Here is a 26,087-nt window from a genome sequence, read left to right on the forward strand (position 1 = left end):
GTTTGCTTCCCGCGGCCCTGTAAAGTTGCTCAAAGCATGAGCAGACACTGTGGACGCACATTAAATAATCATGGTTACAGTGGAAGCAGCGTATCTATATTTGATCTGTCCAGCCGAGGTTGGGTCGTTTTCCTGTTACTGAGCATTTCTTTCATCCTCTGCCAAAGCTTCACAACACCTCAGATGCCGCTTTAAAAATTGAAAGTAAAGTTTCTTCTTGAGACTCTGCGTGTTATGCGAAGGCATCTGAATTTTAATATTTCAAAACTTTCAGTGCTGCTGCATCTGGAGGGATGTCTTCTAAAGCTGAGTCACTGCACGCCGATCACATCTGCAGGCTTCAAACATCACTAATCACGCAGCCTGGATCAGTGTGCGGCGCCAAGACCTGGACGTGAAGCTGTTATAACAGCAGAAGGCTTCAGCAGGACGGCTTGCATTCAAATGACACAATGTTTGACTTATTAATGAGTGATTAACATGTAAACAGCCAGTGTTGGAAACATCTGAGGTGGAGATTTTAATCACCATAAGCACCTTAGGGTTCGAGAGGACTCATTTTCTGCCATGTATATACTTATAGCCACTTTATTAGGTACACCTTTTCAGCTAATTGTTAATATATACCTAATCTAAGTAAATCTATAATCAGCCAATCACATGGCAGCAACTCGATGCATTCAAGGTGACCTGCTGAAGCTCAAACCAAGCATCAGAATAAAAAGAAAGGTGACTTTTAATGTTGTTGCTGCCAGATGGGCTAATTTGAGTATTTCAGAAACAGCTGATCTGCTGGGATTTCCCCAAACAACCATCTTTCAGGTTTAGAGGTTCCAGTGGTCTCAAGTATTGCTGCTGACCATGTCTACCCCTTTATGACAGGGGTGGGCAATTCCAGGCCTCGAGGGCCGGTGTCCTGCAGGTTTTAGAGCTCACCTTAGGTCAACACACCTGAATCACATGATTAGTTCGTAACCAGGCCTCTGGAGAACTTCAGGACATGTTGAGGAGGTAATTTAGCCATTTAAATCAGCTGTGTTGGTTCAAGGACACATAAAACCTGCAGGGACACCGGCCCTCGAGGCCTGGAGTTGCCCACCTCCAAAATCTGAGGAATGTTTCCAAGACCTCATTAATTCTGAGACATGAAGAAAACAGCTTAAATAAGAAAGCGACTGTGATTCTTGAAGGTGTTGTAAATAGCATTTATTTAAAAAAAACAAACCAAAAAACGTGTTCAGCATCTTTTCTGACATCCTGTGTGCTCGCAGCAGTGATGATGGATCTGTGCAGAGTTTCAGAGCACCGCGGTCAAGACTCAGGAGTGGAGCAGAAAATAAACAAGACTTAAACTAACACCTAACTTATCAGAGGGGTGTACTGCAAAACGAAAATCAGTCTTCAGTTAACAGGTGATGATCATATAATCTGATCCGGAGCAAATTATATTCAGAGTTTTGGTTTGAAATCTGTTGCAAGTGGCACATTTCTGTTTGCAGAGCATACCATCAAGTCCTGCCGTAAAGCTACAGCTCTGCAAACTGTGCATGACACAGTTTCATAGCTCTGATATCCAGCTGTCCAAATAAACAGCAGCACATCGAGCATGCTGAGTTCTAATTTATTAATCCACAGCAGTGTTGCCTTCTGCTGTTTTATTTATATTACTTATACACACACACTATTTATCCCCTCTTTATAATATCTCAGAGTGAGATATATGGCACTCGATCAGATTTGTGAGGAAGAAGAGTAAAAAGCCACATCAAACACCTGGTTTTATGGAAGCGTGCAGAAAATCTGTGTTGACAGAGAAAACTTATAACCACCATTATTACCGTCATCTCTGGGATACTGGGGTTTTAATTACTGTCGAATCAGCTAACTCAAAGTCTGGCAATGCTGAACCCGCTCTGTAGTGCACCCCTCTGAAGTAAACACATGTATGTTGTGTGAAACGTTGTGACACAAGAAAAAGAGTCCATCTTCACATCAAATTATTGCCCCCCCCCACAGAAATATGCAGAGGCACTGAAATCCACTTTCCCAGTGAGGTACAGTATTCTACAACACACACACAGCACTCAGCATTCACACATGTAAAACAGATCTTTCCTCACGTGTACACAAAGGTCCACTAAACTCTCCTTTGGTTGACAAATCAAAGAGTAAACAGAGCTGGGAGGGGAGGTTTGCTGATGTGCTTCTAGTTCTCATTCATTCGGACGCCGTGTGGACTGAAAGCAGCTGCAGCAGAGGTGCAACACAAGGCAAACTGGTGTTTTGCCACTCAGGAGGAAGAGGTGGTGGTGGAGGAGACACTGGAAAAGTCTGTGCTCACACTGAAAGCAACACGCCGCTTAAACTCTACAACTTTGTGCGCTTGCTGACTGCTAAAGGCCAATCACACGTGTGTGTGCTTCATTAGGTGGCAACATGTGTGCAGCTGTGATGAGAATGCAAGAAGCCTTGTTGGTGAAGGTGAAAGCATTTGTTGCTGGAGGTGTGAACACAGAGGTGGAGGGGGGGAGTGTGTAGCAAACCGTCTCATGCAGAGGGTGACGGCATGTCGGGGTCCGGCTCGTAGCGGTAAGTGGCCTGAGTCTGGCTGCCGCTGCTATGCTGCTGCTGGTTGCTGTGTGCGGCCGGGCCCGAGCCGTCCTGAGCCTGCTGGTTCAGGCCCTCGTAGGCCTGTGCTGGCTGGGGGGCTGCACTGCTCTCAGACGCCGGCCCCAGCACCACCTGCTGGGGGAGAGTGTCCAGCTCGTCCACCTGCGGCCCGGGAGGGTGCATGACCACCAGCTGGTCCTGCGGAATGTCTGCGGCCGCCGCTGCCAGGTTGGTGGTCGACTTGGACTTGACGCACTGAAAGTCCACATGCCGACTCTTGCCTTCCTCCTTCTCCCAGGACATCCTGATGAAGGGGCGCTGCACGTAGTTGTAGATGACTTCCGGACGGCCTCCAGGTCGTCGCTTCACCTTCTCTTTGTAGGTCGGGTATCCTGGGAAGGAAGGAACAATATGTAATCGGGACAAAACAAGCTCGAGTGGAGCTGGGTTGCAAAATAGCTTGCAGACAGATACGCACTAACAGCATCTATTGGTTGGAGGATGAGGAGAAACAACTACTCACTACAGGTGCGAGTGCACACAAGTTAATGACATACTGTTATTGGTATAAAACCATCATGGGTAGCCTCCTCCAGCAGTCTGAGCTTAGAGCAGTGTAACTAAGCGAGGATTCAGAGTCACCCGATCCAACCCCAACTATGTTTTATCAAAAAGTTACGTTTTAAGCCAAATCTTAAAAGTAGAGGCTGTCTGCCTCCCGAATCCAAACTAAGCAGCTGAACTATAACTAATGACTCTGTGAGATTCACCATTTGACTCAAACACTGTTTGAGTCAAATGGTGTTTGAGTTAATATAATATGATGGGAAAATAAACCAACAAGACTCTGCTGATGGCATCAAACTAACCTATATTTAAAAAAAAAATTCAACTTGGATATTGTTAATTACTGATAATTGAAAAAATGTGGGATGTGTGGCCCTGATTCTTTTCGAGCTCCAGCTTTGAGACATGCCAGAAGAAAGTGTTACTTGGCTTCACGCATAGAGGCGAATGTTACTGAGAGTTTTAGCATGAAGCTAGAGCTTGTATTTAACATTTTCCTAAAAGTCATGTAATGAAAGCCACATTTACTGGCATTTTACTGTTGTTGTGGAAATTCTTGCCTCAGATTTGGCCTTTTAGATTTTAACAACCTGTTAAACAACATCATTTACTGTGTGTAGTGTGGGTAAAAACGTCCCTCTGCAGGCCCGCAGGAACGCTCCCGTTTGTTCCTGTGAAACTGTTTCCATGACCTACAACTGTTTTTCCTTCCAGGTTTGCTGTTGTGTTTTTTAGCTTGGTAAATGGAGTGATTCTTACATAGCGGAGTACTAGCTAACATTTATACTCCAAAGGATGCATCGGAGAGCAACTTCCTCCTGAACTACAGGAGGTAGAGCAGGCATAACAAGCCATCATGACAAGTACTGTAATGTGAGCTGAAGTACTCTGCAGACTTTTATGCTGCTTATGACGATTAGATAGCGGTCCATCATAAAGCATCATCAAGAAGGTGACTGATGTCTCCTAAATGAATTCATTCCATCCTCTCCTCACACAGACATGACCTCACCAAGTCACTTGTATTAGGAGACGGTAGATACCAATGTGGTCTAAACATAGAGAAGAACTAGGGCAGGGGTCTGCAACCTTTTACACCCAAAGAGCCACTTGGACCCGGTTTCCACGCAAAAGAAAACACTGGGAGCCGCAAATACTTTTTGAAATCTAAAATGAAGATAACACTGTATATATTGGTTTTTTTTACCTTTATGCTTTGTGTGAACAACTAAAGTAAGTAAGTAAAGTTTATTTATTAACACAAAGCGCTGTACACAAAATTAAAATAAACAATACAATCAATAGACATTATACACAATGTAAAAGATCAAATGTAAATAATGTAAAGAATATAAAATACGTAGATCAACAAAAGGCTTGTTTGAACAGAAAAGTTTTTAACTGCTTTTTAAAAGAATCCACAGAGCAACTAAGGTGTGTTGCTTAAGAAATCCATGAAGTGCTACAGAGAAAATTACATTACATTACAAATATGTATTTTACCTGGTTAATGTGTGTGGCGGGGCGTGGTCTGCAGCGCCGCTGCAGGGGAGGCGGACGCACCTGAGCAGCACCCGCAATCACGCCTCGCCGCCTTAAACTCTGTGCTCTCTCTGCTGTTGTGTTGGTGTGTCGGGCTGTGAGCGGAAAAGCTACAGCCGGCTGTGTGCGTACAGCAACCGTGTGTGAAAAGTGGTCAATAAAGAGATGCTGAAAAGCGTGTTCATGGAAACATCGTCGGGTCTGCCGTGACATGTTTACAATAAGACTTATGGTCCCGAACCTCTGCGCACAGAGCGTCTGCAAATCGGGGCTTTCATCTTTATGCAGGACTGTAAGCTGTAATCTGTGAGGCGTGAGCGGCGTTTGTTTTTAACATAGTTCACGGTGGAGAACAGCTGCCGACATAATGTGGATTCGAAGATGCATAACTGGGGTCTGGGGTCAAAAGTCTCGATAAATGCACGGCGTTTCGGTGGGTACACCGGTTTCCGCGAGTGTGGCGCTTATTTTGAGCGATGAAAAAATAATAAGATGTAATTTTATTTTTATATTTCAAAATCACAATAATCTTAAAAGTTAAAAAAAGAACTAAACACAAATAAAATACACTTCAGCTAAATACTTCTAATTTATTTTCCCAAACCACCCGGAGCCGCAGTATAAGGACAAAAGAGCCGCATTCGGCTCCAGAGCCGCAGGTTGCCGACCCCTGAACTAGGACAAGAGCTCACCAATTTAATTTTATTTTGAAACTCAAGGGAAACAGGTATAGGGTGAAAAATACTGGGCCCATCATAGGCCCCTGAGGAACTCCACTGACAACTGTGGCTGTGCCTGTGCCAGCCTGGCTATGAAAAAAAGCAGTCTGTAGGAAGCTGATAAGGACTCTTTGTGACATCATCTTTGAAAGCAATTACTTTTACAAAATATTTTACATTGGCTTTAGACATTCAAGGACCAGACTGCATTTGAAGACAAAAACTATTCTGAAAGCCACGAGTAACAAAAAAACCCCTTTGTGGTGTACCTTCAATTCCCAGTCGGATCTTTTTCAGTCCTCTGTCCTTCAGCACCGACTTGGCCACGTCTCTGTTCTCGATGTACTTGAAGAAGCGGTAAAGTTTGGTGCTGTAGATGACTGCGGAAGACAAGAGATACATTCAAAATCGAACTAGTGAGCGCATTAAAATATGAAGCAAAACCGACAACTCTCCGAATGCACGACTTTCCTGCCCTATCTGAGACATTTAAAAGGTGAACAAGAAAAAGCCACACAAACAGAAAGTAAGCGGGAGCTGCAGGAAGTGTTCGTGCCACTGTGGCCTGCTTTCACACACCGAGGCACCTTAGCCTGGTTTCTGTAAAGTGGAGCACGGCCTCCATCAGATTAATGTCACCCAGTTATGAGGCTAACAAACCAGATCAGTGGAGCAGCAGGGTTCACTATGAAATCTTACTCTGCGAGTACTCCTCTCCCATCTGCGGTGGGTACTCTTCGTCCCAGTCCACCACATCGTCGTCAGTCAGCACCACCACGTGACACTCCCTCTCTCCGCTCTGGGCGCTGGCCACCATCAGCGGCAGCACCATCTCCTCCAGGTAACACTCAAACTGATGCCGGGCTCCGTCGTTGGACAGCTCGTGCATGAGGGCGCCTGAGGACGAACAGACCAGACGTCATTGTGGACAGAAAGCAGAAGCCAGAAACGATACTGAGCTGTGATTCTTGCTCTAATCAAAGCAAGTAGAAGACTTTAATTACCCCACATGAACGACTATCTGTATCAAACTTGTTATTGTATTGGATTAATAATAGAAACAGTCGAGACACTCAGATAATCCTGAATAGAAGCATATGGAGGAGCCTTTTAACTGTGGGTTGTTTTTTTAATCAAATTTGACTAACAGTTCTGAAAATGCAGTTTGTGTCCACAGAAGTTATTTCTAAGGAAGACTAGAAGCTTTAGGTGGTGGTGGAGGCACCACATGATTCAACCTTTAGCAGGAATAATTGGAAATCGGGCTGGACCATATCATACCGTTCACGGTAATACCGGTATAATGTTCGGCAACGATAAGAAAATGAAATATCGCGATAGAATATGGGTAAAACGCGCATGCGCAGTGCCTTTGCTTTCATACGCACATGGCGGCAACGGAGAATGAGAAGAGCGAAAGCGGATCGTTGAATGAAACGGATGAACCAGAACTGGTTTGTAAAAATGCTGCAACTTCAGTGGTGTGGAACTGGTTTAACTTTCGTCCGTCAGATACACAACAAAGCACTATTTTTGGTAGCGCATGCTAGCGGGCCGTTGTTATTATCATGTTTTTTAGAAAATACGGCACACTTAAAATCAATCCTTTGATTTTCTGAAAATCGACAGTGCCCCTTATAATCCCGTGTGCCTTATGTACTCCTTGCGGAGTGATACGTACTGTGCTTCAACATAATATTACCTTATTGTGTGTGTATAACCTCTTTTTAAGTTTTGTGGATATTATACATGGTTATGCTCAGGATATGTCGGCCAATTTCCACTGGAAATGCGTTTTGGTTAAACTACCAGCAAGGAATTTGCATTTGCACTTTTATATTTTTTTACAACTTTAATGCACATAAAAAAAACAGCTGCTTGTTTAAGTGAAAATATACTGATTTTTTTTTTTTGCACTAATAAAGTTGTGGAATTGTAAAGTATTTTGTCTCGTGTCAATTATATCGTCAGTTATGTCGTTATCACAAATTTTCAAATGTATATCGTGATAAATATTTTTGGTCATATCGCCCTGCTCTAATTTGATTTAATCGTTCATTGAATGTCTTTATCAGTCTCTCAGAGTGTTGTGGAGGAATTGTGGCTCACTCTTCGTTACAATGCTGCTTCAGTTCATTGAGGTTTGCGGGCATTTGTTTATGCACGGCTTTCTTAAGGTTCCACCGCAAGCTTTAGCTCTCAGACAGATGCCCTCACATTTGACTATAAAATACGCCTCAGTGTGGCTGCAAAACAGGCCCAAAGCATAGACCTCCAACGCTGTGCTGCGAGTTGATACGAGATGTTTGTGCTGATATGCCGTGTTTGATTTTCACCACATGTGGCACGGTGCATTAATGCTGAACATCTCAACTTTGGTGTCGTCGCTTTGAAGGAGATTGTTCCAGTAGAGGTTTGCTCAGATGCAACTTTATCTAAACTGTGCAGCCCTTTTCTTTTCAGAGGGGAGAGGCTTTCTCCTAACAACCTTTCCTTGTTCAGTCTTTTTTATTATACTGTCATGAACTTTAACATTTAACATTTAACAAGCTAACTGAGGCTTGTAGAGCCTGAGCTCTTGGGATTTTTGCAGTTTCTCTAAGCATTGTGCCATCTGACCTTGGGATGTATTTCCTGTGGCATCCACTCCTGGGAAGAACTGCAACTGTCCTGAATGTTTTCCACTTGAGGATAATCTTTCTCAGTGTATAACGGTGGACTTTGAAATCATTAGAAATGGCCTTATAACCTTTCCCAGACTGACATCATGGCAGCAACAGTTGCTGTTCTAAGATCTTTGATGATGATTTACTTCTAACTTTTCAAAAGTGCTCACACTTGCTGATGGTCAGTTAATCAAGTGCATTTGATTAGCAGCACCTGGCTGCTGCTTACCTTCTTAGTTAACTAATTAAGTCTCTCTCAGACTGTGGGCTTACTTGTGGATCCTAGCGTGTATACCAGTAGAATGGAAGGCAGAGCCGTCAGCTTCCTTTTGTGGAACCAGCTCCCAGTTTGGATTCAAGAGACAGGCACCCTTTTTACTTTTAATCCAAACTTTCCTTTTTGATAAAGTATACCGTCAGGGCTGGATCGGGTGTCCCCTTTCACTCACCATGTGTTCATGCACCACTCTGCATTTAATCATTAGTTATTATTAATCTCTGACTCCTCCCCCTCACACCAGCCAATCATCTTGTCATGTGTTGTTGCTCACCTGTGGTTGTATTTACTTAATGTTTATTAAGATTTAAGGTTTATTAATTAATATTTGTAAGCTGTACTGTGACACAAAAGATAAATATCAGCCAGTGACATCGGTAAATGTAATCTTATTTGCCAGTATCACTGAACAGGGTATTCTGATACTGAGCTGATATATCAGTACATCCCTGGTGTTTCTACCTGGAACAGCAATCAATTGAAATCAGAGACATGCTGACTGAAAAAAAGAACTCTAAAAAGTAGAATTAAAAAAAAATCCCATCCTGTTGTGGATTAATTAACTTTACCAGCTTTGGCTTGTTATGTGCCTGCATAACAAGCACTGAATCTCACAGCTAATCATGACCTACTTTAGAGCTCAGCATAGAGCAGCAGCAAGCAGCAGGCTGCGCGCTGAAGCCACTCCTCCCACACACTCAGACACACAAACAAGAGGCACAGCCATGCACAACGACAACAACAACAAACGTCCATCACACGCAGCATTGTCACAAACCAGTACAATGTAGCTGTGCAATAAATTTAAGCAAACAATGTTATTTCAGCTCTTTCTTTTTCACAATAAATCAATCGCATAATCTGCTCCACATTCAACTGATGGCTTCAGTAAAGGACAGTGAACAATATCCAGCCTGTTAGTGTGAAATTATTGCTTTCCTATTCCTGAAGTAACTGCCTGTACCCATGCAACATGCAGAGACGTGTACTTTTTCCCATTAAAAAACAAAAGAAGTAAAAAACCAACACACTCACCAAACTGTGCACTGACAGAAGGAGGAACTACATCAGTGTGCATGCAGTAAATCAACAGCTAGCCATTTAGATACTCACTGAGGTCTCTGCACTTGATGGTGCTGTAGTTGAAGGAGATACAGAGGTAGTCACATGCCTCCCTCAGCTCGGGAATGGAAACGCCGTCAGGGCAGCGGATTATCCCCGACTTGTAGTAATCCTGCCATTTTCAGCGGTGCGATCGCACACATAAATGGACGGAGCGGTGGATGTTCATGCACGCACATGAGCAAGGGAGAAAAAACAAGGCGCCATTATTAATGCTGCTGCTGCTGAGAGAGAGCGAAAGAGAGGATGAGGAGAGGGGGGAGGGAGGGATGGAGAGCGAGCGAGTGGAGATGAAAGTAAAAAGCAACGTCACAGAGGAGAGAGAGGCTTAGAGGAGAAAGGGTGAAGGGTGATGAAAGTAAAAGCTTCCGACGTCAGCCTCCCTCCCTGCCCCACTTTCCATCCTCTGTCTGTCCCTGTGCACCCTCACGGTGGCTGTTACCCAGGAGACTTTCTACTGATGGGGAGAAAAAGAAAGAGTGGAGACACTCGGGGCACACAGGACAGAAAGTTCTGGCACATCTCATTTCCTGCTCTGCCTCATGTCTCCTTGTGTAATTCCCACAGACATGCAGGCTTTTGCCAAAATCCATTATACCACGACCACAATCGAGCAGCTTTTCGCCTGTTGTTACTAATGCTCTCCCAAAGAGAAGAGGCAAACACATAACATTTTACACCTGCCACAAACACTTTTGGAAGCAGACAACTTGGACGGCTTTCAGAATATTTCCTCTCCTCAGGCTGCTGTTGTGCTAATGATTATTTTGCTATGAACAGATGAAATCAGCATTAATGAATGAGCATGTTCACTGCGGTCTGTGCACTGGGTGCTCTTTCAGCTGGACAGTAAATAGTCCAGGAAAAAGAAGCAGCAGTATGCTGTAACACATACCAAACATTTCAAACCACAACTGTATTCATATCTGTGCATAACAGTCTTTACGTTATCTCACATTATTTTCACCAGCAGTTCCTCTTTCCGTTGTACTCTCAGATAAAAACATGCAACGTGACACCTGCAGTTTTTTCCCCTCTGTAAAAAGCTCCACTAACATAAAAGTTTCCTTCGCGGCCTTACGAGACACTTTTACACGATCCAGCAAACCAGACAGTCCTGCAGCCTCTGGGTCAGATTCACCTTTTAAAGCTGGCCAAGTTTCTTTCAGAAGGGATCTTTGTTTTCAGCTTGTTCGCACAGTATTAGCATTATAAGCCAGCTTCTCCCATCAAAGCATGCCCCAAGGGGCTGTGGGTTCTCGACGTGTTGAGTGCTTTTGCAATAGTTTATACTGACAGTTTTTTTTTTTTTCATGTTGGGGGTTAGTTGTCAATTGGTGCATACAAAAAAATCCCTACCTCCCGCTCCTTCTTTATCAGTTTTGCTTTTAATTACGGCCGTCGACGTGTCACGCTGTAATAATTCTCCCCTTCAGTTTTCTTTTAGCAGAAAAGAATTTAAGGGTATAAAATCTGACTTGATAAATACCTAAAAACTGATATGTGTTATTTTTCTACACTTAGCCACTGCAAAACTTTCATGACAAAAGCAGATAAATGAGGGACAGTGACACCGGTAAATGTCACCTTATTTACTAGTTGCTTAGCAGCTGATACGCGACAAGACACTTGGCTGATGTATTTTTGCATCCTCACCGGAAGTACTCTGCTGCACCTGGCACAATTTAAATTCTGCAGTATTTAATTAAAGTGATTCTTTCTTTCTTCGGGCAAAACAAATGACAAAAGAGTAATAATCTATGTTAGAGGAAAGAGCAGGAAGCATTTAGTTCCTCTCTCTACATTTAACTGCAATGCCTCAACTTTAATTTGTATTAGACGTCTTTAGACGGCACAAATTGACATTTTAGTGATACTAAAACTCACCTAGTACAACTGCACATAGGACTTTCACATGAATCTACCTCTGAGTGTGAGCGTGTTAAACTGTTATCCCTGTTACCTGGTGATGGGCTACAGAATGAAGAAGCAGACAGCTAGTGTGGGGACTAAAGTGCATGGTGTGGTATTGTGCTGGTAGTTTATAGGTGCAGTGTGTGAAAAATACGTGGAACAAGCAGTAATATGGTAATATTCTTGTTCATGTATGTGGTGACTATAAAAATAATATACAAAGAAATTCTTTGTAGTGAAGCGGAGTGTTAAAACAGATGAAAATGTCCACTGTGGCGATTTTTAATGCTACTTCTTCTTCTTCTACTCTACTCTCTACTATTCAAGTCAATTTTAAGCCAACCAGCATTCTACCTGTGGATAAAGTCCCTGCTGTCAGGCCACCCGCTTCTAGCATTTTGGAGGACTGAATGTCTCCGTCACACAATCCCTCTCTAAAAGGGACACAAATGTAGGACCATAAATCATTCGCAAGAGTTGCTGAATTGCAGCAAAAGCCCCCAAAATCTTAGCAAGACTATACCAGGATAGGTGGATATGACTGAACTGCACTGCAATGTACGGGTGCTTCTATTTAGCCAACATCATATGAACAGATGGAAGAATAGCTTCAATTTTAAATAAACTCCCATCAGCTTCTTATCCTCTGCAACCCACTAGAATATGCCAGCATGTGGCATACAGGTCTGACTGTAACTATAGGATCCCACCAGAAACAGACACTTTACTGAGACTGCAAATATTCTCAGCAGATATACGACCCCAACTTTCCTCAATGAGCCGTGCTTCTTAGAATAAAAAGAGCTGATGTTGTGTCTTTAGGATACAACATCAGCTTGTTTGAGGTACTTTGCTGCTTCTGTAATTGCAATCCCTGTGTGGGGAACTACATATTTATTTTAGGACCTATGATAACCATAATAAATGAGAGTTTAGATCATGCAAATAATCCAACGTTTTCAGAGAGGTTCTGGGCCCCAAACACAGGATGGAAAAAGAGAGAGAAAGGTTACAAAAAAGAATGAATATGCCGAAATAATCACACAGAGAATACAAGAGAAGACACTCATTGGGTCTGTGGTTAATAGAGGGGAAATGGAAAAGTCTGAGACAAAGTCAGGGAAAGAAATGACAGTGAAGCGAACACTAATGAGAGGATTACACAGAAAGTGACCGACACACAGACACCGTGTACATCCTTTCTCACCAGGATGGCTCTGAAGACAGTGGAGCTGATACCATCTGCCACCTCAAACTCTCCTTTTTCATTGGGCCGAGTGAAATTGTTGTCCCGCCCAGAACCGAACATCCTGAAAATACACGGCAGGTTTTTTTTAATGACTGCAAACAACGGCTGAACAGATAAATGACCATCTATCTGTACTGCCATGCTTTGTGTTCATTAAAATGCATAAGCTGCTGATGATATACCTGGCCTGTGTTATCTCTATGCAGTTATAATCTAACAGAGAACTTCTTTTTTTGCCCGTCGTCTGATTTTCAGAGTGACTACCTCAATACTTATTTTTGTTGGTAAAATAATAAAACTTAAAAGTTAATGTGCTCTGATGTGGTCTGGACAATTACCTGCCCAGCATGGTGTTAGGCTGAGCTGTGAAAATAGCAGGATCCACCACAAATCGTGTGTTGTCCACAATGAGTGTTACTCTTTCTCCCAGTCTCAGCCCACTGCGATGTCCTTCTTTACTGCTCAGGTCATAGATGTAGATCATATCAGAGGATCCTTGGCTCAAAGTTTTGGAGTGGTGGTCACCTCCAGGGGAAGCCAGGAAACGAGGTATGTGTCCTACGTGGGAATGGGGAAGAGAAACCCTGGGTGGACGTGGGCTGGAGGACCTGGATGATGAGCCTCCTTCGCCACGTTCACGGTCTATGGATGGAGAAATGTGGACAATTAATGCAGAGAATATTTGGCCTGCTTTTACCATCTACAACAAGCACCTTTATCCTCCTCACCGTGCTGCCGAGTGGGAGAGGTAACATTCCTGATGCAAGGCGTCAACTGGCTCTCTCCCCGCTCATGGGAGGAGTCGCGTGAACGATCGCTGGAGCGCCGCCGCTGCTGTTCCCGGTAATGTTCTGCTCCTCCTCCTCTTTCTCTCGCACCGCCACTGGCACCGCCCCCGTACAGACTCATGGTCCTGACCTCCGGCCGCTGCTGGTGGTTGCAGTCCAACGCTGACACACCACACTGCTCACTTGTGAAGAGATGGGAGGAAATCACAATGACGCACATCTCGTAAAGTTCGATTATTAAAAATAAATAGTAATAGGATGCAGTAGAATAAAACTAGAGAAGATTAACAGAGTTTTTTTAAGAACACTTGATGCCTCCTACAGTTATACATGTCAGGTCAACTAGCTACAGCTGTGTAAGGTACATAAAACCCTGCAATGCTTTTAATATGAAATGGATGCAGAACATGTCGAGTTATGCGCTAATAGTGTAATGCAGTAACATGTAAATGACCGCGAAAGTGCATCAACACAAAGACTGACTCGTACACTAATTAACCAGGTGAGATTAGACCTCGAGTCCTGACTCTAATATAAGCCAGTTTCAGATTAAGACCTACGACCTTCTCCAGGTGAAGCCAATAAATGCCCACATACTTTTAGACTAATTAAGGCTATTATTGTTTGGCTCCGTATATTTATCTCTATCACTTCTGTGGCTTTTATATACATAAAAACAGCATAATCCTGCATTTCTTTACTGTCTTATGGAAATCCATGATTGCAAAGATTAAACAGGTTTTTTTAATTTAATGAGAGCAACTGCCAAATACTGGTTCTCATAAATTAAGAGTGGAATCAATACAAGTCAGAAATTGCATTACTTTGTTTGTCCGCTGCAATGATGACCTTCATCTGCCCTTCTCATTTATTCCTTAATATTTAGAGCAACTAGCATCATTTCATTAGACCAAAACGGAAAATATAAGAAGATTTGGTATTAATTATTAGGTCGCAAAACTTTAAAGTATACCAATCTCTAAAATGTTTATTCCATATATATACATATATTAAGCGTTTCATTAACTGTGTCTGTAGCTCTAGAAAAACACCTCATATCTGACAGCTTCTCATCGTCTTATACTTCATGGAGCTGAACAGTGAGTAGATAATCGAGCAACTCCATAAAGGTTTTTATATTTAAAGCATCCCTTTAGAAACTCATTCAAAGCAGCCATTCAGGTTTGATGTGCTCAAAGCTTCGAGTCCAAGTGGGACGGCAATAATGATCGCACAGAAACCCAAAGTACTGATGCGTGACTTCATGGAGCGGCGAGGCACATTACTCTGTGCGTCGACTGCATCCTCTCTAGACTCATTCACACTGTCGTGCAGAAATCGCTCGAGGAGCAAAAGAGTAGTTTTTTTACATGCCGAGCCGCGGGACGAGAAAAGTCTGCAGTCAACTCGCGTGAACCCCAACAGGCCCTAAGTGCTGCAGAAACACAACTGCACCAAACTGTGAGCACCACCGACCTCAGCCTTCAGCTACAGGCACACACTACATCAGCATCAATTAGAGGGTGCATCCATGTGAAACAATCTGAGTGAGACGAACTCACTTGGCTACAGGACAACAAAGAGAAATCGTCTTGATTGTTTATTTGCTCCACAAGCTGGTTTTTCACAGGTTTTTGACAGATAGGTAACGACCGATCCACCTTGCTTCGGAGTGAGCGATGCTTCCTTGAGTGTTTTTTCCAGAGACAGACAAGCAGCCCTGAGAGAGCTCTTACAATATCTGCCCTCCATTTCAGAAAGGAGTTAAACACACAAGCTCCTGCGTGCATTAATGCACTCGAGAAATGCAGAAGCAGGCACGCACACTCAAGCGAAAAGCAACTCGCTTCCATTATTGGCTTCAGGCTTTCATTGTTTTAAGACTGAAAGAGAAATACTTGCAAAAACGGATCTTCAGTCATGTTAAACTACATGACAAATACCAAATGTAAAGCATTATCTATACTTTTACATATATAGGTGCTCATATTAAACACTGACAAAGTTTCAAAAAGGTACAAAACAATCCCCAGGAGCCCAAAGCTCAGGTTCAGATTGTTCTAAACACTGTTTCAGACATTTTATCTGCTCGTGAATCTTTGTGATGTCACAGAGCAGGGATTTCTCACTCTATCATTATTTTGAACTGTTAATCATGCAAAGCTATTATATGAGCTGGACACTAGCTTAACATGTCCCCTTCAACCAGATCTTAGAGATGTGAACATCAATTTTCTCCACATTCTTCCCCAAAAAAATACTAAAATTCAGATGCCGTCAGTACATTCTGTTAATTTTAACCCAGGATCAACAAATATGGATTCGTTTGAACTGTGAATCATACAAAGCTGCCTTAGGAGATTCCCAAAATAAAAAGATGGAGCTAAAATGAGCTTACACAGAATACAGGTGCAGTACACTGAAGTCATATAATGTAGTTACAAGCAGACGAATAGGATGAATAGGGAACATAAAATCTGCTTGGATAGCTGTGTGATAATTATATCACTGCATTTACTATTAACACAGGTCTGTACCAAACGGTTAATGACAGTATTGATTAATCTGACTCAATTATTTATTTGTTTGAAAGAAAACTTGAAAAAGGACTATAAAATACATGAATGTCTTTAGCCTAATAACAGTCCAGAACCTAAAGGTTGACAAATCACTGAAGTGTACAAAAATGTAACCAAACAGTTACTAACACAGTACTGTACTACCAAAGGTTCTGATAATTAAATCATTATTTAGTTATTACTGATTGATAACTCTGTTAGATGTGTTGATGAATGCACCCATTATAGATCCACTGCGACAGTACAGCTGGCTCTTTGATCAATAGCACTGAGCTTATAAGGCAGAAACAAATCCAGGTCTCAGTAATGAAGAGAGCTGGGTCTCCCGAGAGGAGTCGCTATGAAATATGATGATGACCGTCTACTGGAGGTGATATCATCAGAGAGACATAAAATGGAAGAAACAGGCTGACTTCTTCCATAAAAAAGACAAGGTCCTGTAAAAGTGGCTTCAACTCTGACAATGACAACACATATAAGTTGTTACATTAACATACACTAAAAAGCGTCTGGTCTGGATTTCTAACATGTATTCTGTTCAGTCTTTTCAATTTGAACTTGAACATGATCATCGAGGAGGACAACATTTAGGGCATCACTCAAACTGTACATCAAAATAAAGATGATAACAGAGAAGAGGTGAGAGTGTCTACTTATAGTAACTAGCATCCACTGCCACAATGTGGGATACTTTTATTTAGGATGTGAATGTGTTTGAACATTCAAATAATCATTATTCTTAAATGAAATTGTTTGTGGGGACATTTTTTCACTCTTGATGTGACATAACACACTACAACCATGAAAAGGTGGCAGTAAAGCACAAAAAAAGGAAAAAGAAATCAAATTTTGGAATAAATGTCTACAGTATTTTTGCTATTAAAACCCATCCAAACTTTACATTACAATAGTTTTGATTTGTGGTCACAGGCAGCAGTACTTCAATATCTGTGCTTTATTTGGTTTTAGTCTTTGCGTAAAACAAAACAAACAACAGCATTTGTGGCGTGAGCTCTTTTAGTCGAGTGAATACACCAGGAGAGAAATCCATCTTTTGGAAGTTTTCTCCACAGGAAAGCTGTGAATAGTAACGTCTCTTGCCTCGTTTCCTTTCCACCTGAAATTACAACCTTTAAAAAGTGCACTGTGGCATTTCTGGATACTTTGTATACCCCAGACTGTTAGATATAGCAACTCTATAACTATAACTCGGGAGTGCCACCAGGGATTTGTCATCAACCCAGAGTGGAGGACTGCACACTCCAAGTACTGTCGCCCTTTGGATGGTTTTATATACATCTAGGATAATTCAAATAATGACAGCACTTTGTGTTTTTAACAAGACACTAAGTGAGGAAAATCACTGGGGTTTATTCTAGAACCAAGGGTTAAGTAAGCTGTTCAATAACACAGCAGAACTGAACTTTATTTCCCTGCACCATGCCCACTAAACAGGTTTTGCATGTTTTGGCAGAGCTTCAAAGGCTGGTAATTAGAAAAGGCTCCCTGGATGCCGGCTGAGATCTCAGCGTGCCGGACAGCCGGCTTGCTGCTGCTGGTCAGACGGGTTGACCGGCTGGCTGGCTGACAGACTGATTGAGTGGTTAATTGGTTAACTGTCTGTCTGGGTCAGCGGGAGGGTAGACCATAATGTCAGAAGACAAGCAAACTGATAAATTAAAAAAAAAAAAAAGAATTCTCCGCAAAAGCAATGCAGCAATGACTTGCCTCTATGGCGATTCAAGGTCATTTATTCATTTTACCAGACGGCAACCCATCAGTCTTGTGAAGCAAAAAGCTCAACTGTTTGCGCACAAATTTCTACAAATTTAGCGTGTCTAAAATAAAAATAAAAATTTAAAGCCATGCACATGGAGATAGTTAACTTCTCAAGCAGGATAACCTCTCAGACATCAAAGTGGAAACAAAAATTAATAATAATTTCCGTATTAATACAGAGCTGCAGACTCCGCCAGTGTCCTTGAAGGGAAGGGTCACCATAGTAGCTGAGCAAAAGGAGAAACGGGTGCAGACACACACAAAAACACCAATGTCTGCTTCAGGTTCAGTGTCTTCAGGTGAACTGTACGACAGGCGCACACACAAAGCGGGCACTGACCATTGCTGAAATGTGAAAAACACCATTATTCATACAGAGAGCAACAGCCCGGCCCGTTATCCAACACAGCATACCTCGACTCATGACACACTCATTAATAATGAAGTCTCCTTTTCAAAAACACCACAGTTAAGAGTTCTGGCAATATGTGGCTGATTATGTAATATATGTATTTACACCAGTGCCTGACACAGCATGAATCTCCAATGGGATTCTAATGCTTGGCCGAAATGGGAAATTAAGAATAAAAGCGGGTCTTGCAGCCAAACAGGCTGCCAGCCAGCAGCCACACCAGCAGAGTGGAGGGAACAAAGGAACTGAGAAGGCAATACTTCACTCAGGGCAGGCAGATCCTCTCATCTTTCACATGGCAATGCAAGTCTACAGAAGCCACGATTTCACACAGACAGGGCTAACATTTCACTTGTCTAATTTCCTGCTACTGGACACCCCTCCCTCCCCCCTCCTATACCACCATTTCTACTTTCTTATTCATCTCAAGAGGTACATTGGTTCTGTGTGTGCAGTTTTAATGCAAGTCAGCAACCCATCTAAGACACAGTAAGACAGGCAACGATGCATGGCGTCCTGGCAGTCTATTAAAAGCATGAGGTGAGAGCCCCAAGTGGTGAGGGTCCAATCTATTATTTAGGGGCAGCTGACACTACTGATGGGCGAAGGCAGGGAAGCTGCCCTGTACAAAATAAATCCAACAAAAGGACAATTAATTAAAAAGGCATAAAAATGGGAATTACCATTCATAACAAGGATATAAATGCCACCCCTTGCCCAGGATGAGTGGATGTGAGACTACCATAAATATCATTATATCATCACACACTCCACAGAGTCCCATCAAGGATAAACCTCCTGTCACTGCTCTTCCTTTTTGGACCACTATTATAATTCTTTTCATGACAGGGAGGCATACCGAGAGCAGAGCACTAACACATGTAACACAATGACAGAGCTGAAAAGCCTCGGTGCTTTGAAAGCCGACGTGCACCTACCGCTCGGTATCAGAGGGCCAAGTGAAGACAAAGCAGCAGGGAACGAGCTGCGGGATGACAGCGGCACAAAAGCCTTGCGCTCCTCCGAACAAAGCGGGCTTGCCGGCAGCTTCAGCATCCTCGCTCATTACTTTCCAACTTCATCAGCATCGTTTCACACACACACACTCAGGCCAGACTTAACTCGCTGGTTTCAAAAAGAAAAACACAAATAAAAATCCACCAAAAGCGTTTAACGTGTCTGGATGGCGAGGGGGGGAAGACTCGCTCGGGCTAGTCATTCAGAGTCACCGGAGGGACCTTAAACTGTGAATGGCCGCGTGCTTCGCTGAATCAGAGCGGTGCTGCCTTCACGTGATCCTCGTAAGTTGCCACTTCTCAGGGCTCCGTGTATTTTTTAATTTTTAATTTTTTTTTTTGGTTTGCTTTTAAGTCGTTCTTTCTTTGCGCACAACAATTATAACGATTTATTTGTTTGACATTATATCGTAAAGAAAATTTACCCTGGCTTATCCAGAAGGTTACTGAACTTTAAAAATTATTTTCAAAACTGTGATATTATCTAATAAAACGGAAATCCTCCAGTTTCCCATTCCTCATAAATATATTTGAAAAACCGCAAATGAGATTAATTCTTCAAATTTCATAGGCTCTGGATCCTAGTTTGATGAAGATGAAATGCAGAGATAACACAGCCTCTTTTATACTTAACCCTTCGCATGAAATAAAAATGCATTAATACGCTTTTTTTTTCTTTTTCTTTTTGTTTGTGCCTTCAACAACTTCCAGTTTGAAGTGACTGAAGAACAAACAGGATGAATTCCTGGATAACAATATCATTAGCAGAATCTCCCTCACTGTGCTGAATGCTGAACTACTGAAACAGCAGAAACCCTGGACTTGCATCTGAAAGCAATATATTTTATCTCCTTGCTTTGTTTCTTAATTTGGTAAGTTTAGTCCCCAGGCGTTTTATAACTGGATATTCTTGTATTTTGCTTATTTATTGTTGTCTTTTTATCTCTTATTCCTCCATTTCTTTTTGCCTAATATATTTCCTGTGGGGGGAAACTTGTTTATTGTGCCTTGTAAATGGGTTAAAAATCTCTTTAGATAGGACCACTAAGACATGGAGCTACTTTTGTAATTATTACTACATTTTACACATACATTTTTTTAATCTTGCATTTCATGGGCACTGACTGTTCAACACAGCCTACTTCTATCTTCAGCTAGATGTCTAAGGCATTACACCTACTTAAGTGCTGCATACTACAAATGCTAAATTCTTTATACCCAATTCGTAACTCTTGAACTTTCAGCAACCTGGCAACAAATCTTTTTTTTTGAGTCTTGCATAGCCTTTTTAAATATTCTTAACACGGTGGTCAGATAATATTTGAGTTGAAGAAATGTCAAGAAAACATACACTCACTGGCCATTTCATTTGGTACACCTGTTTAGCTGCTCGTTAACACAAACATCTAATCATCCAATCACGTGTAGACATGGTAAAAAACAGTTAAACTTGAAACCAAGAATGAGAATGGTAAGAAAGGTGATTAAGACTTTGTTGGTGTTGATTTAGAGGTTATCAGTGCCAGATGGGCTGGTCTGAGTATTTCAAAAGCTGTTGATCTACTGGGATTTTTTCACCCAACTAGCTCCAGGTTTAACGGAGAATGGACTGAAAAAGAGAAACCTTCCAGTGAAGGCAACGGTAATTCAAATAATCACTCATTACAGCCCAGGTATGCTAAAAAGCATCTCTGAATGCACTACACGTCAAACCTTAAAGCAGATGGGATAGAGTGGTAGAGGATCACAATGTGTGCCACTCCTGTCAGCTAAGACAGCAAACTGAGGCTTAATTTTTGCTGCAGGATTTGGGCAGCATAGTCAAAATTTGACGTAAACAAAATTAAAGCATGGATCCAATCTGCCTTGTATCAGTGGATCAGGCCTCTGCTGGGATATTTTCTTGGCACACTTTGGGGACCATAGTCCCGTGTATTGTTAAAATACCGCAGCTTACCTGAGTACTGTTGCTGACCATGTTCATGAAATTCATCAAAGGGGTTTCTTAAACATGACAGTGAGTTCACTGTACACAAATGGCCTCCATGGTCAGTGAAGCACAACTGACAAATCTGCAACAACTGTAAATATGACATGTCTGTAAAGAGTCACCCAGGTCATGGTAATCTAAGTCTTTAAAAAACATAAAGAAGTCCATTCGCTTTTCTTTCCAAGCTTCCTAGAGTGTATGATATGACAGCATTTATCAAAGTCTGAGGAATGTTTCCAGTACTTTGTTGAATCTGTAGCATGAAGAATTAAGGTGGAGAAGACTAAATGTCAACAACATGTACCTTGTACATTGACTTGCCAGCTGCACTACTTAAAATTATTTGCTCATGTTTGTGAACACAACTTGCCATGTTTGTTCTGCGAGTCAGCAGATATTTTGTGCAGAAAGTTCAACACGTCACCATCGCAACCAAGAAAGCTGAGTTTTAAAGCAGTGTTTCTCAAACACTGTGCAGCGGCACATAGGTGTGCAGTGAGAAATGATCAGGCGTGCCGTGGAAGGTTATCTGGTTCCACCTGATTAGTACTCTATAACAGCGGTCTCCAACCCTTTTTGCGCCACGGACCGGTTTATGTCCGACAATATTTTCATGGACCGGCCTTTAAGGTGTCGTGGATAAATACAACAAAATAAAACCAGTACCGGTACCCCCCAAAAAAGATTTACTCATAACACACGGGAAAAGACCCAGGGAAAGCGAGTTAACGATAAAAACTATTAAAAAAAATGATAAAAACCGATAAAACCCGGAAACCATTAATTTCACACCCGAGCCTCAACTCTCGCGGACTGGGGTTGGGGACCGCTGCTCTAAGCCATCGGAGTGAGGAAGGGGCAGAACAATTACATTCTCTTCCACTAGAGGGCAGTACAACTACCTGCTCTAAATAAATCAGAATCAGAATACTTTATTAATCCCTACGGAAATTATGTGGGTTACAGTTGCTCCGAGACAGTAACAGTAACAGACTAAACTATTTAAATAATACAATATGTTACAGAGTTTACAAATTTAAGAAATAGTACTAATATATAAAAATCGCTCAATTATAAATATCAAGAATATTGACAAAGAATTACAAAGCTGAGAATATTACAGGGGTGGAATATTTATGATTGACATTTGACTCTAGCCTGTGAACTTCTTTTGGACACGTGTGCTTGTATTTGTCTTACTTTTAACTTTTATACTTTTTCAATTATTAAACTTTATTCAACAATAATTTATTATGTATTTCAGTGGGAGAATCTTCAAATCTTTAACTACTTCCACATACTCACCTACGGACACCATTCAAACAAAGACAAGACCCGGGTCTCTAAGAGTTACCGCTGCATTGACATGAGTAGCAAAGGGGGACAAAACCTTGTTGTCTCTCAGCAGCTTTCAAGCTGGAAAAGTGCAAGATCACAGAAACATCAACACTAATTACATAATAGTGATGCTGTGAGACGACGCAGTGTGTAATAGCAATAGATAAATATTTAAAAAGAAAAAGTAGTCAATCTGACATGTGTCCTGGAGAAAATTCGGACCCAGCTGAAGGCCCTCGCATGAGTAGTGGTCAGGAGAAATCTTTTTGAAACCTAGTCCTGGACACTTACCGACAAACCCCAAACCAAGTTGTCTGTAATGTCAATTAATAAAATTAACTACATTTTATTTAAAAAAAATCACCGGTCTTAGCTGAACTGTGTTCTCTGATACGAGCAACAAAATAATTAATTCCTGCATCCTCCAAATGTGGGCGTAAATACTAAATTCAGTCTACATGCACACAAATCGGTACATATGAGACTGAACGGATGATGATGCATGTTTGTGTTTGACACCGTGTTAAATTTTTATATCGACCGTTTCATCAGTATACCTCGGTATACTCTCACGGTCTTAGCACTGACAAGGACACTAGCAAAAATCAAAACTCGAGAAAAAAAAACAGTCAGGAAAGCTATGAAGGGAGCAAAGGTCTGTGGCTATTCCCTTTAACAGGGGTTGTCTTGTTGTTGCCTCTCCTGTTTGACCTGTTGTCACTTTCATCTGCACAAAAAAGCAGGTTAAATAGTTTCACAATGATTTATGTGATCCATGAGCTGACTTTGTGTTATGCTGTGATGATCCAGTGTTCCCTTAATTTTTTTGGAGCAGTGTATATAGCTAATCCATAAAGGTTTTAGCCTGCAACAAGACTCTTCTTACTACTTATTCTATCTCACCCCTATCCTTAGCATCCTATTCTGCTGTCACGGCATCAAGACACAGTTCATTAACCTCCAAGATAAGCTTCAAAGCGCACTTATAATAACTCTCACCATCATGCACTGATAAGACCATTCCTCAAAGATCTGGACAACAGCAAAAATCAATACAGACAGCCTTCCTTGCATTAACAACAGCACTACCGCCTCCTCATCTACGGGAAAATTAGCTGTTTTTGCAAAGGTCAACTCCCAGCTCAGTAATAAATTTATGGATCCAGAAGTAGTGGAGCCATCAAACTATTTCACAAATATTCACTCACTCAAGCTGGGATTAACCATTACATCACCTGTCTGTCCATATGGATTGCAATGTACCCTGCTTTCATATCGCATAATGGTGAATTATCACATTAGCTTCTTATTTTACAGCAACTACAAACAACCACCCACTACAGAGTTTTGACACTTAACAGAACTACACTAAACACAAAGTGCAGCTCCAGCTCAGCAAAGAGTTGAGTTAATATCAAATTAAGTTGGTTAACTTTAGTTGAGCTGCGTAATCTGATAAAATTATAAGAAACCAGGTTAGCCTATTAAGTTAGCGCTTACAGCATCTCCTGACTGCTAGGAGCTAACTGCTACCAGAAAAAGGAGTTTATAAAAGCTCCCTGTTACCTTTTTGCGTTACATTCCGATTTGTAGTCGTGACAGTTGCTTAAACAGCCCGCTGCACCTTTAACCGAAGATTGGAGAGGCAGAAAAAGACGAGCGTTTTTGTAAGAAAACCCTCTGTAGACAAACTACTGTTAGCTTGAGGACTCTTTGTTTTGATTTGGGTGAGCGGAGTTAGCGTGGAATATCGCGAGAAAACAGTTCAGCGTGCTGACACAGGCGCACACTGCACATAATAAGAATTACAACAATGACATGACATTTAAATATTTTATTCCGTTTATTCCACTTCATTAGTGTCATACTTCTTACTAAAGTCATTTAAACTATATTTTTTATATTTTTGAAGTGCATTGTAGCCTACTTATTTATTTTGGCTTTGCAGTCAAAAGTAAAGTAAACAGCGCGCAAACCTGCAATGCAATCATATAAATTAATTTATACATGTAAAAATATATGAAATTAAAAACACGACACATTTGGTCCAAAATTTTATCTCCTTCAAGATGTAGAAGTCGTTTTTATGAGTGGCCTACACACCACCTGTCATATAAAAGTGCACGCACAACAGGGAAGCTTTGCCTAATCCAAAAAAATTCATAAATATCAGTTTAATAAATAAAATCAGTCTAAATAAATAGAGTAAAAATGCACACTGACAGTAAAGGCAGGCTAACACTTATAAAAGAAACAAGAATCTACAAAGTAGCCTCAAGTTTTGCACCGTGAAGGTTCTGGAAATGTTGCTGCGGTCATATAATAATAACAATTTTAAAAAAAATCTAAACTCATTCTGACTTGAGGAGCTCGTCCAAAACGTTCAAAGCGTGCTGGATCTCATCAGAAGTCAGATCGCTCAGCTCGTCCAGCTCCTCCAGACGCAGCGGCCACCTTCTCCTCCTCCGGCTCGCCGTCTCCCGACTGCTGTTCCGGGCCCCTGCCGTGTGGATACCCCGGAGTCTCATCTGTAGCCACTCCCGGCGCTCCTGCACCTGCTTGTGCTCTCCGAGGTTGTGCATGAACTGGACCTCACTCACTGTCCTTTTACTGTGCACAGATATGTGATATAGCTAGGATCTAATAGTGATGAACTTGTTATGGTGAAAAAAAAATCATCTTAAATGGTCTGTGAGGATTACCTTAGTGGTCGTCCTTGACAGTGAACGGAGAAGTGTAAAAGGCAGAGTGAAATAAGTAGAATCTTATAGTCAGTTTTTCCCATTTTGATTACCTGTTAAAAACAAAAAATACAAAAAGAACAAAACTTCAATATTTTTTTTAAAACTGCCTGAAATGAAAAAAATATTTGACCTTTAGTCTTAAAAGTGTCAATTTATTTTTAAATTTAATCTACCTTGAAACCACTGCATCCTTTATCTCAACATATATTAATTTTATTAATGTATTAATGTATAAAAATGCTAATATATTACAATAAAGCTTACACAACTAATAACTTCAATTAGATTCAAGCCTTAGTGGGCCTCCGTTTTAGCCCAAGTATAGCCCAAGATGAACTTACCTGTGTTGTAAAGTGAGTCAGCCTGCTTTGGTGGTCCGCTCCTATCAGTTATGATTAGACCAGGACTCCCCAAGTTCCTTTTTATATCCTCGGGCTCCTGCCATTGATGAGCTGCCTTCATTATTGCTGTTGATGTCACACCTCTAGCTCGTGGAGGGGGCAGAAGAGGAATGACAACACCGCCTCTGAACTCCAGGCTTTCACTTTTGTCATACGAGAGCAAATAAATGCTTTTGACCCCAAATACCCACACACACTTATTTTACACGCACAAACTTTTGTCAGAATGAATGCATTGTTGGTATATTGCAGATCCATTAACTACTTTTATGCACAGGGATTTTGCGCCTGGAGACATTTTATCTATGTGACTGTGACAGTGCAGTTTTTCTAACTGGCACAGAATCGTGTTATGAAGTTACTTATTGTAATAA

General features: G+C 41.6%; 2 protein-coding genes across 3 annotated transcripts; both read right to left on the reverse strand.

The window, feature by feature from the left end:
• Nucleotides 1–1,181: 1,181 nt before the first annotated feature.
• LOC146666710 (BTB/POZ domain-containing protein 10-like) lies at nt 1,182–24,304 on the reverse strand. Of its 2 annotated transcripts, none has more exons than XM_085414840.1 (8): nt 24,135–24,304; nt 13,395–13,636; nt 13,005–13,308; nt 12,625–12,727; nt 9,495–9,615; nt 6,138–6,335; nt 5,708–5,818; nt 1,182–3,002 (listed from the first exon to the last, which is right to left on the reverse strand). In XM_085414840.1, exons 2-8 carry the CDS (start codon nt 13,573–13,575, stop codon nt 2,548–2,550), a joined length of 1,473 nt encoding a protein of 490 aa, XP_085270966.1. In that variant the 5' UTR covers nt 13,576–13,636; nt 24,135–24,304; the 3' UTR covers nt 1,182–2,547. The 2 variants fall into 2 exon arrangements, with proteins under 2 accessions (XP_085270966.1, XP_085270965.1); XM_085414839.1 differs by lacking the exon at nt 24,135–24,304 and adding an exon at nt 19,163–19,463.
• Nucleotides 24,305–24,415: 111 nt separating this feature from the next.
• Nucleotides 24,416–25,779, reverse strand: LOC146666711 (parathyroid hormone-like). Its single transcript, XM_085414843.1, has 3 exons — nt 25,654–25,779; nt 25,271–25,362; nt 24,416–25,178 (listed from the first exon to the last, which is right to left on the reverse strand). Exons 2-3 carry the CDS (start codon nt 25,351–25,353, stop codon nt 24,920–24,922), a joined length of 342 nt encoding a protein of 113 aa, XP_085270969.1. The 5' UTR covers nt 25,354–25,362; nt 25,654–25,779; the 3' UTR covers nt 24,416–24,919.
• Nucleotides 25,780–26,087: the final 308 nt, after the last annotated feature.

The sequence above is a fragment of the Rhamphochromis longiceps genome, linkage group LG7 (assembly GCF_057381845.1).
Source record: "Rhamphochromis longiceps isolate RC_006_pf linkage group LG7, R_longiceps_female_GT1.1, whole genome shotgun sequence".
Classification (NCBI taxonomy): Eukaryota; Metazoa; Chordata; class Actinopteri; order Cichliformes; family Cichlidae; genus Rhamphochromis; species Rhamphochromis longiceps.

Excerpts from the sequence above, each read along its gene's own strand:
- LOC146666710 (XM_085414839.1), bottom strand. The coding sequence starts at position 19,290 with ATGAGCGAGGATGCTGAAGCTGCCGGCAAGCCCGCTTTGTTCGGAGGA. Across the intron at positions 6,336-9,494 it reads CATCAAGTGCAGAGACCTCA|GCGCCCTCATGCACGAGCTG; the intron begins GTGAGTATCTAA and ends GTTCGTCCTCAG. Across the intron at positions 5,819-6,137 it reads GGGAGAGGAGTACTCGCAGA|TCATCTACAGCACCAAACTT; the intron begins GTAAGATTTCAT and ends TGTCTTCCGCAG.
- LOC146666711 (XM_085414843.1), bottom strand. The coding sequence starts at position 25,353 with ATGGGAAAAACTGACTATAAGATTCTACTTATTTCACTCTGCCTTTTA. Across the intron at positions 25,179-25,270 it reads TGTCAAGGACGACCACTAAG|TAAAAGGACAGTGAGTGAGG; the intron begins GTAATCCTCACA and ends ATCTGTGCACAG.